The sequence below is a fragment of the Protopterus annectens genome, chromosome 14.part0 (genome assembly GCF_019279795.1).
Source record: "Protopterus annectens isolate FY-2018-M chromosome 14.part0, PAN1.0, whole genome shotgun sequence".
NCBI lineage: Eukaryota > Metazoa > Chordata > Ceratodontiformes > Protopteridae > Protopterus > Protopterus annectens.
In genome coordinates, this window is record NC_056748.1 from 198036776 (window position 1) to 198049282 (window position 12507).

The 12507-nt window shown below is 37.4% G+C and overlaps 1 protein-coding gene across 1 annotated transcript in view; it reads left to right on the forward strand.

The window, feature by feature from the left end:
* Positions 1 to 12507, forward strand: part of LOC122788639 (VPS10 domain-containing receptor SorCS1-like) — a 1297464-nt gene that overhangs the window by 39951 nt on the left and 1245006 nt on the right. Inside the window, exon 2 of the mRNA XM_044055539.1 lies at positions 3725 to 3789. Coding sequence (XP_043911474.1) covers positions 3725 to 3789 — 65 coding nt within the window. The remainder of the gene's footprint in view (positions 1 to 3724; positions 3790 to 12507) is intronic.

A 12507-nucleotide genomic window follows, 5' to 3' on the forward strand; every position in this document is an offset into this window, starting at 1 on the left:
GTCTCACAGCCATGATCAAAATTACTTATGATTATTCCACTATGACACCCTTTGTAAATTGATCTGCATTATGGATTCAAACCCTACTTCCAATCTGCTTTTTTATTTAGCTCACTCAGCTTAACTCCTTGTGCCACAGAGAAAGTTAGGTGGCAGGTAGATTTTCTCCACTCAGTACTGTCCTGATTGCTAATGCACGCTGAGGCCATCATCACTAAGCCAGTATGTGCTACAGAAAGCTAACAACATTAAAGTTTTCACTTTAATCCTCAAGCAGTGAACCCTGTTTGCTCACTGCCTAAGATTGCACAAACAGGGAAGCAAGCACAATTCATTTTTGAATTAAGCTTTGGCCCTTACATGTCAAAGGTAGACTCTTACATGCAAAGTGTGTATCTTCAACATGTTAACATAAAAAGATCTGTTGTACATTTAATCACAATCACAGCATTTTCTCTCTGCTCCTTATTTGCACAAAGGATGTTAGGGAGCACAACAGAACAACACTCAATACTGCTACTTCACATTCCAAGTGCAACACCTCAGTGTATAATCACACATATATTAATACTTTGCCAACATCCACACAAATAAGGTTCTCAGCACTGAGCTTTACCAAGACATTTTGTACAAAGATAAGTTTTATTACTGGTTTGTATTATTCATTACATGGAAATTGCTTAATATATGCAAATGAACTGCAGTGAACTGCGTGGTTAACTGACCACTTAATTCTGGACAGTTATGTCTGCACTGCAACACTGACACTTACAAATGATATGCACATGCATAGAGCCTTGGCACACATAGTTCATCAGTACTTAGCCCTACTGCAACCATGCATGTGTAGATACTATTGCTAATATCAGTAGCATTCATCAAGGTTTGCATACGATCATCCTAACCTGATTTTCCATGACTGCTTTATTGTCCACCCTGTGTTTCAAATGTGTGGGTGTCTCATCTATACAACATCATGTAAAACAGATACATGTCAGTCTGTCTTCTGAAATATACATTAATGACAGCATAGCTGACCTAAGTCAGCAGTATGTATTTATGGCTGATGGGAAGATTGCAGTTACTCCTTCATACCAACAAATATGGCTTTGGACAAAAAAAAAATCAACATCAGAACATTTTCTCTGACTCAGAACGAGAAACTAATCCTATGCACACTGCACTGTCACACTAGAAGTCACACTTCTTTATTGGCACTTATGTTAAGTACTGTGTCCTCTATATTGATAGGTAGGGGGTTCTAATCACACAGATGTCAATGGGTATGTATATTTGGGTTGTGTATTGAGTCATGTAATATGATTTAATGTGATACTGGCCTCACTGAAATAGGGGCCTAGAGAAACTTTGACACTCCAGGATAAGTCCACATTAATGTCAGAACCTTCTCCCAACATCCTCTCCTGTACAACACAACACTGATGACATCCCACAGTGTAGAAATCAGACTTCTGCTGTGGCACCTGCATTAAATACTGTGTCCTCTAAATTGTTTAACTAGGAAGGCAGGGTGTTCTAATTTCACACAGTCAACTTGTGGGCTTGGGTTGCATATTGGATCATGTGACTATGACCTTATGTACTCCTGACCTTACTGAAATTACATTCTGGAGAAACTTTTACCCTACAGGGTGAGTCCACATCCATGTCAGACTCTTCTGCCAGTGTCATCCTTTGTCCAGACTCTTCTCCCAGCATAATTTTTTGTCAAACACAGCACTGATGTCATCCCCGATAAAGTGTATTCTCATATTCTAGAAGTCAAACTTCTGTGGTGGTGGTTGCATTAAGTACTGTGTCCTCTAGGTTGTGTAACTAGGTAGATCAGGGGTTCTAATCTAACAACACTCAACTTGTATATTTGATGGTGAGGCCTTAGCATTACTTGAAAATAAGTTTAACACCTGTTCTCATTTGACTCCCACTCATAAGAAATATTTACATGGTCAGAAGAAAATCCCATATCCCCTTTTTACTCTGTCCACAAACACATACTGTCTACAACACATTGATGAGGTCATCAGTTCATTAATGCACTCTAGTACCAATAAAGGCTGACCTCTCCTGTGGCACATGCTTAAAATATATTTGCATGTAGATTGTGTCAGTTGATAGACAGGGAGTTCAAATACAGCAGTGAGAAATGCGTGACTGTTACTCTGCAAATGTAAATGGATGCAGGATTGCCTTTCACCCCTGAGTATTGACAAAATTTACTGTCCTACATGACTATAGAAGTCATTTTTGCACACACATCTCCTTTGCAAGACATAGCTGATGTCATCCATTCAAAGATGCAGTGTGGCACACATGCAGTCAGACTTCTTTTGCAGTACCTATTTATAGGTTCATAGGTTAGTACTAGGCTAAATGCCCTTGCGAGTCATTTTAAACAGCCAATTATCCCCTGTGAGATTCAAACCTTGTACCTTGTGTTTATAAGGCAAACACTTTAACCATTAGGCCACTTTTGTATAGACTATCAGCAGATAGGGAGTTCAAATACAAGGCTGACTGTCTTCTGTGAGTGCGTGTTTCCTGCTCTGACTGTGCAGGACAGGCTGCAAATTCATATATGATTTACATCTGTACAGTTTGCGTATACTGTGCAAACACTTTTAGCAGAAACATCAAGTTAATATACATTTGGAATATCATTCACTGAAATGTGCAGTGCCACTGTTGTAAAATAAATATTGAGTGGCGCTTGTATTTCAGCAAACCTTCTTTAGCATGTGATGTTAGGCATATAGTTCAAATCCTGATGTCACTGCTTGCAGTCAGTGTACATGTTCTTGACAGTGTTGTCACCCACATGTGCTGTGCTCATGCGTAGATGTTGATTTCCTCTTCTAAGAGTTTATTCTAAATTTCCTTTTGAGAGGCTGTATTGAAGATTGATGCTGTCATTTGAGTAGTTTGTCCTTCCATACTAGTTGTAGTGAGAAGCCTCTTACAGACTGAGAACATGAAAAGATGCAATGTATGTTGTTGCCTAAGTAAGGCATGTGTTCCAATACAGGATTAGAGCTACGCTGGCCATAATTGCTGTTCTGCTGTCACACTGATGACAACAACAGAGGGCTACAGATATGTTTGGCTATATCTAACATCAGGCAATGTTGATGGACATAAAGCAAGATTATTTTCAAGTAATTACAGAGGCACATATTCCTTGATTCATGCGCATGATGTAATGCTATCACATGGCCACACATATGACAATTAGTGATGCACTTATATCATGGTGCATTCATTGATCCCACTATGTTGCTGATTTTCTCAAGCTTAGGCAAGTGTTCCAAACCAGCACTGAGTATCTGTAAGCATATGTGTCCTTTATAGTTCTGCAGGAATGACCCGCCCCTAAAATTCTACTGTGTACTTATTGAGTGGCAGTGGTTAGCTGATGAGAAAAATAATTAGTAATGACAAAAATATTATGGTTTGCCTAAGTACACTCATTGCACTCTCAGCATAATGCGTTTCAGAGTCTAGTTGCATGTGCGTGTGTGTGTGTGTGTGTGTGTGTATGTATGTGTGTGATGCTACTTAATGTCTCATGGCCTGTTGTTTTGTTGTAACTGACTTTTTTTATTAGGTTTGGAATTCACAGTAAATATAATGTTGACATTTCAGAGCATGCATTTATTAGTTTCATATCAAACTAAACAAATGTTTTCATTTATTTTTCTGTTTTCAGGTCAGCCAAGGGTTCATACACAGATCCAGATCTTGTACATTTGGAAATCAGGAATGAAGAAGGATGTAAGTTTTTAATTGCTTTAAGGAAAATAAATACTGAAATGTTACATACTAAAACAAACTGGAGTATTACAGTCTTTAGCAAGCAGCAGTACTTTTATGTAGCTGTAAATAAATAATAGATTCCAAAATGCATGGATAATTAAGAAATGGAGAAACTAAGGGTATATTCAGAGACATTTTTACAGTAGCAATACAAGGTATTTGCTGGAGAACTCTAATAGTGCTACAACAATAATCCAGAGACGTGCAACAGCTCCGTGGAGCAAAAGTTCATTATTAGCGACTCATTTTCAACACACAGATTTGTTCTTACACACACACACAAATACATACCACCCACATATGCTCCAGTTCTCCTGTGAATTGTTGAATTCCTGTAAGCCAATGGCCCACAATACTAAAATGTAATAATTTCATTTACTGCTCTTCTTTCTTCCCAGTATTAACAGCCCCACAATTGTGAAAAATAAACTTCAGCTCGAATTTTTAAACAATAAATCATGAAACTCTGTTACAGTTTTGTAGCATTTTCACAAAAGATGCATTTCTTCCTCTGTCCCTGCCAACAACTAACTGTATAATATCTCCGAGATTGTTGTATATCACAGCAGGGAGAAATTACTGGTCAAGTAATGGTCAGTGTTGAACTTTATAAAATAACTTTCCATAACACCAACACTTTTCTGCCAAGTAATAGATGTCAAATCACTGTATATGACCAACCATACTACTCTGCATATCAGAAGAGAGTTTCCTAAATACATCAGTAATTTATTGGGAATAAAATATGGAGAGTCTGAACGAAAACAACAGAATTTATTAGTTAAATATGGGATTACTGCTAGCACAGCACTCATGGATTCTGTCAGAAAAATCAAAAGGAGTCTATGCCACATTAAGGCCAAAGTCATACTAGTCAGTAATCTCTTATAGTTATACAAACAGTATGTTGCATGCCTATCCTGTTCAGTTCTTGTCATTGTCCCTATCAAATTACTAACAGCGAAAACCTGGTTGCAGGCATAGGGAGGAGTTGAAATGTAACTGATATGTGTCCTACACATCTCTCCCATTTGTCAGCAAAAATATTTCATAATTTATCATTTGTATTAACTCAATGAAACAGCTATAGAACTTCAGGGGTAGATTATTAGGTATGAGGCAGCAGAATTTCTAGTGTACTCTGTCTCAAAACAAGGCATGCTCTTTTAAATGACTTGCTATCAGGTATGGATTGGAGGACTTTCACAGTAACAGTGCTGATTGACTTTTGCATAATTTGTGTATTTTTGATGTGAAGTTTGCTCCTTAATGTCATTTTCTGGTGCAGTGACACTAGGTCCATGTTGTTAACCTGAACTGCATAACAGGTTATACCTCTCAGCTGTTTAGATTTTTGCAGAATGTCCAGATTTTTCCCTTATTTTTAGCCTGTTCCTCATAAAATCTGTGGTTTTCTGGCAAATCACTGAGGATTGAAGTCAGTAAAAAATAACATACATTTGAGTTTCAGACATCATATCCTTCAGAAAAATGCATGGTAACACAAAGCCTGTTATTCCAGTAATGTTCTATGTTTAAGCTTCACGACAGCAGATATAAGGACAGCAATGGATCGGTTAACTTAAAATACACTTTATTCACGGTAAAATACATTGAGAATATCCTGGAAGTGGAAATTAGGAAAGTTATGGTAGGTTATATGAAAAAATGTGGGTCATGCACAATGTGTGCACATATCCTAGAGGAACCCTCCTGTGTAATAAATGGGACCATGATTAAAATAAAAAAGAAGGGGTCATGTCAGACTGAGAGAGTGGTATATTGTGCCCTTTGCATTAAATGTCCCACTTTCTATATTGGAAAAACCTGAAAGAAAGCTTAAATATAGAATTTACAAGCACTTTAGAGATATAAGGTTGGAGAGAGACACAAATGCCCTTGTGAAACATTGTAATGATTTTTCTGGACACACTTTTAAATTTATTATTCTGGATGGACTTAAAATTAACCCAAGAGGTGGCCCATGGACACTTCAACTAGAAAAACAGGAGGCCATTTGGCAGATTAGAATGAAAGCAATAAGCTGGCCATGTATTAATGATGCCCTGTCTCTAGCTTCCTTTCTAAAATTGAAAGAATTAGATAGATAATGATATATATATATATATATATATATATATATATATATATATATATATATATATATATATATTGTTTATAGTTTATTCTATATTGGATAAATGTTTTGATGGTGGAAGTTTTATTGTACTACATTGTGTATTATATGTTTCACATATCTTTGATTAAAGTGGTATTTTTATTATATATATATTTTTATATACATTTTAAAAAGGTGTATTTATCTTTTTAATATGTATGAGCTCTTAATTGACAACACATTTTTATTGGTGAAGAGTAATTAGGGGGTGGATTTTTACATTTAAAAAGTGACTGTTGACAGTGTGCTGTTATCTTTAAAAAGTCTCCGAATGAACAGAGATGACAGCACTTGATGAATTGCTGCTATTCAATTTTTTTCTTAATTTTTTAATTTTGCCGTGAATAAAGTGTGTTTTAAGTTAACCGATCCATTGCTGTCCTTATATCTGCTGCCATGGACCTTGTGCTTAGTTTATATTTTGGAATTTTAGGAATGTTCTATGTTTATTAGAGCAGTATTTAAAAATCTGCCTCTATTTTTGGGCCTTTGTCTACCAATTATTTTAGGCTTTGTCCAGATTTTTTGTGCTAAGAGGTTGAGAGGTTTGCAACAGGTTCCTCACATTGCCATGAGTCACTGTAATGGCACAGTCACGACACTCCATGGATTACTTGTAGATGCAACACTAACACATTTACAAGTAATTTTAGTTCTCTAAGCTGTAGATAAAATTCTGTCTCAGCCTTGTAATCGACAAGTAATCCATGGAGTGTTGTGACTGTGCCATTACAGTGACTGATGGCAATGTGAGGAAGGTAACAAAGTCCTGTCATACTGTATGACAGTCCTAATGATGGTGATTTGTAAATTAATACACAAGGCAGTAGAAAGTAAAAATGAAAAAGAGCAATTTTTATTCAAATCAGGATGAGTACAACCGACATGATGCTCACACTAAGAAAGACAGCAGAAAAAAAGCTGGAGATGAGGAATGAATCCAATCGGCCATTATTAGACTTGGAAAAAGCATGTGTCAAAATCCCATGAAAGGTGATTTGGGCAGCCTTGTGATGATTCCATGCCTTGGTAACATTAATAGAACTAGTACAGGCTATGCACAAGGACTCACTGACACAAACACAAACAATGTTTGGACTCACAGAGGAATTTGCAGTGGGAGGGGGGTGTGCATCATGGTTCAGCTCTCAGCCCACTGCTCATTATGGTAGTGTGAATTTCAGGGGACAGATCAACAAAGCAGATATATGCAGATGATGTAGCTCTTCAAGCAGACTCTTAAAAGGAGCTTCAGCAAATGGTAGTGGACTTGAATGCAAAATGAAGACACATGGGATGTTACTGAGTACAGACCAGAAAGCTGTCATGACAGCAAAAGGAGGAAATGAGAAGAAACTGAAAATCGAGATAGAAGGGAAGGTGGTGGAAAAGGTTAACAGCTTGAAGCACTTGAGGATATGGTTGACGAGAAAAGATGACTGAATTAGGAGGTCAAAGGTAAAGTCAGAGGTGCTGCGGCCTACTGGAACAAAGTGAAAGTGAAGGTGTATAAAATATTGCTGCTACCAGTACTACTGTATGGTACAGAAACCTGAGCAGTTAAGGTAGAACTCAGGACTCCAGAACTGATGGAGCTTGATGTGATGGAGATGAAGAACCTGAGAAAGGGCACACACTGCAGGACAGATGAAGAAATGATGACATCAGAGCAGAAGGTAAAGCAGCCACAGATGGTCAAGGAAAACAGATCACAGAGGTTTAGTCAAGTACAGGAAAGCAAAATCAGTTAGTAAATGAGATTTGGGAGAAACAGGAAGAAACAAGAATGTCCAATCAATGAGTTGATGAACTACATTCTTGAAGACATGCGACAGGCAGGCATGACTGTTGAAGAAGGTAGAAATGCTGTGAATCAAGAGAGGTTGCAACAATTGGCATGGCCCCCTGACCACATGTTGAAATGGGAAAAATATGTTTTCTTATGACAATGATAAGCCAGGTTCCAGTGCATACCCAGCACCACTTGCTACAGACTATGAATATGTAAACAGGATTACATTTGGGTACACTAAAAAAAAAGTAGTTATGTTCATTAACATTTGCCACTGTGCTAGACATGTGAATCATAAGAACTGACAGGGTTCTGGTCAGACTCACTGGTTAGGGTCTAATGAATATCACACATTACTTAGTACTAATGTATATCACTCACTACCTAGTACTAATGTACATCACTCATTACCTAGTAGTTCATGATATTGCAACTCTCCACATTCACAAACATTTGTGTCTGTGGGCAGTTGGGGCCTATATTCTGCATGGTCATGATATATGACACCAAGTACCTCAAGGTAGTGCGCCATGTCGCAGAAGGTAGTCATAGTGTTAGTTCTTTCATGTGGTAGCCTACAAAATCCATACATAATCCACCACATAATGAAATATTATAACAAGGATTCTGTTAAGTATTCTATAAGTATAGGCCTATGAATACTTGGAACAGGGATTACAGTACATTTTAACTGTACATAAAGAACAATACATACCTTGGTATTCAAAGGTATAAGAAAGACAACATTCCCTTGGACTTCATGTTGAGAGATTCATATCAAGCAAGAACCATAAAATGCCCCAGTCAGCTCTAAAGTGACCAGTAATCTCTTGCTCAAAGGAATTATGATAAGTCACCCTTTGACAGTAGTGTCTATATTAATTCTGGACAACACTTCACAAATAGCAACAGAAAATTGCACCACCAAGAATTATAAAATACTACTGCATGAAGGTTGTTGTAATCCAAAGCATTCTCGTTGTCTTTAATGACAAAAGTTTTGGTGTGCTTTGCCTTTCTATAGTCAGACACCTAGAGCTGTTTAATCCTCCCTAAATACAACTCTATAAATCATAACAATGATGAACTTGCATACATTGAAATATTATTCAGATCTAATTATACCTCCTTGTTTCAGTAGCTTGTCATTATGCAGCTATTTTCATATGTTTTTTGCTGCACATTTGGGGTCCCTGTAACACAACATTGGTCTATGAGTCTATGCTAACCTTCACCAAACTTAGCATGAAAGATTTCATTGCAAGTATGTGGTTTGTGCTATGCCAAAGAATTATTAATCCTATCCAAGGTACTTCTTCACTTTAACTGCTGCAGCCAGAAACTCCATGTACTACTTAGGGTTATGATTTTGACTCTCACTTTGTAGTTGAGTTGCATTTCTTTTTTTTTTTTTTAATCCCTGCAGGTGACCATCAAATGCCATTAGTTCATCTCCTCATTCATCTGGTTTAATAGGCATGCTTTAGCCTCCACTGAGTTCACCCCATCATCATGTCTCTGAGGATGGTGAGAAGATTGGGGAAACTGTGGAAGCATGATCCTGCTTGCCATCTGTATGACTGTTGACCTTAGGATGTGCATGCACTCTTTTGCCTGTGTGCAACTTCCTGATTAAGCAACTCAAAGTGTGTGCAGCACAGAGCTCATCAGGTTCTTATGCTGCTTTTTCCAGTGAGCCAGACTTCACCCCCAGTGGATAAACCAATAGTCTCCACTCACTCCCACCGCCCCAAGGCCCTCCAGTGCCCACACTATTAGTCAAACATGGGTCATCTACGGCACTCTGTGGGCTTTATTCCTTAATGCCATTGGGCTGCTCTGAGTTGAATTTGTTGACATTGTTTGTTGAACACATGAACTAGTTCCGATCATCATCTCATTCAGAATCTTAAACGTGTCTGCCCACCCTGAACATTATTGGTTGTGTTTTCTTTTTTCCATTAGCATTATAGTTAACATTTTAATTAACATTCATATGGTTGTTGTTGTGTCTTTCAGCTTTTCCCGGTTAGGGGTCGCCACAGCGGAACTCCGGTTCGCTAATGATTGGTAGTTGATTTTTACGTGCTGAGTTACCAGCCCTGACGCACAACCTTCAACGAAGTTACGCCCATTCATGCATGTCTCCGTGCAGAAGATGCTCTAGCTGAGAATCAAACCGGACAGCATCTTACTGTGAGGCGACAATGCTACCGCAGCAACATTCATATGGTAACAGTTGAAAATGTTCCAGTGGGGCAGCCCACCTAGCTTATGTTATACTATTTATAAATAAAACTGAACTAATATGAATTATTACTTTAGTGGCTATTACATACATAAGCCTAGTTTGTATTTCTCTGAGGATGTGGTTTTAGCTTTATTTATTATTTCCAAGATATTCATAGTATAATTTGTATAAATGTAATTTACAGAACCACCTGCCATAAGCACTCTTTTGAATGTGTTATGTAATATGTCACAAAAACAGGCTTGAATATTAAAAAAAAATAGATTATGTTTCAGCTATATACATATATTTGAGGTTGTTCTAAGAAACAAAAAACACTCCTAAGATATCTGAATTTTGTTTATAGAAAGGAATTCAGAATTTGTCTAAAATTAAGCCATTGATGTGTTTTATTAAATCACACTTCTCATATTTTACTTGACAAGCATCTTTGAAATGCAGGATGAAAAAAATAAATACAATTCATCCACCCTGGAGAAACACAATGAAAGCTAATTTGAAAAAAAGTAATAAAAAGAAAATATAGCAGAAAAAGATGGCACTGGGCAAAGCATAAGACCCTGGCATAGACAACAATATGGTTTTATGCTTGATTTTGCACTCCATTCAGCAGGCGAGCATTGGTCCAGTAAGTAGTGGCTTCAGGTGAAAGAGCAGAGCTGTCAGTACAAAATAATGTTAACAAACCTGACTGGAGGGATATGCAAGAGCATTTATCGTCATTTAATTCTAGCGTTTGGCACTCCCTAACTGAATGCTAATGACTTTGCAGCACCTTTTCTTTGCTCTTTACAGGGTATCACTTTTTTATGTCTGAAATCCTTCTTTGCTTTCTCATGTGCCCACACAGTTCAGGTTACTTAAAGGTTGCAGTGCACAAAGGGGTAACAGTTAATATACTTTGATGTATTTGGCAGCTTGGCCACAGGACTTTGTGCTTTACTGTTGTTGATTTAAAAGTTCCTCTATAATGTCTACAGTACTTATTCTCCACTTCGTCAGTAAAAGTGCAGTATGGCACACTTTTCCTGGGAGAGAAATTACATTGTGCGTGAGCTTACAAGGAGTAATTTGAAGATATCTTCTGGGAAATGTTTTTTTTTTTAGTTTTTGCTTTGACAGTATTTTTTGTAAGTGTGTGTGTGTGTGTGTGTGTGTGTGTGTGTGTGTGTGTGTGTGTGTGTGTGTGTGTGTGTGTGTGTGTGTGTGTGTCTCACTGAGTTTATAAATTGCATTTGTTCTTCTTCTGGATCATGCCTTGATCTGAATTATTTCTTTTATGTATGCCACTACTGCCAGATACTGCCTTGATTTACACTTTAACCAAAGAAAATCTTAACTGCATACTGTTTCAGTTTCTCCTAATTCACCATACAGACCCAGACTTTATCCTTTGTCCTTCTTTCTGCCTGTATCTTGACACCGAGATGTCTTCTGCAAACAACAATTAAATACACTTTATATACTTTGAGTGGGAGGTGCAGCTGCTTTAAATCTGATTACTATATCTTTCATTAACTACACTTTCAGCTAAAACTGGTTAACAGAATATAAAAACTGTTAAGAGATATGTACAATTTTATATATTGAGTGCAAAAGTATCAATATTTTGTACTTTAAAACGATATGTCTGTTCTTACCTTGCTTGCATGCATTTTTGCAAATATAACATATTTATCAAGTATAATGAAAGAAAATTATTGTATTTACTTCACAAAATGTCAATTTCAGTTTTCCTTTCTTCTTCTTTTTTGTTTTTAATTGAGTTGTAGCCAGCAGTGAAGAAACAAACGAGGTAATAAAACAGAAAGTACCAGAATTGATACCTCCGACAAAAATTAATGAAATTAAATACTGATGGTTGAACTTATTCAAAAATGAAGAGAGAGTAGTAGAAAGGAGGTTTGTGCAAAAAAAGTCTCTGCTAATAATCTGGCATTATAGCATACATGGAAACTGTCCTGATTATGACCCAGACTATGGCATTGATGAATAAGGTCCTGATTATGACCCAGAATATGACAGTAATGAATAAAGTCCTGATTATGACCCAGACTATGATATTGATGAATAAAGTCATGGTTGTGAGCAACAACATGGGTTCGGTGACAAGCAAGCCACAATGGAGTAAGTATGAGGGGATGAAACACACTCACCCATTCAGCTGAGAAGGGTTGGCACACGTCAGACTGCAAGAGTGATTCCAGTGGGTTAGACTACAAGAATGTACTCTACTTACTGCAAGAGAGAGAAGACTGGGAAAGGGAATGTGATTCTCCCATAGTTTGTATGCAGACATGTGCTACTACAACAGGTGGTATAGCACTTTGCCTTTCATCCAACAATAAGGGAAGTTAAATGTTGAAGAGAGACGAATTCTGACTGTTGAACCCCATCCCCAATGTCCTTGAACACTGGACAAATAGTGGGAGTACATAAATCAAGGGAGGAAGC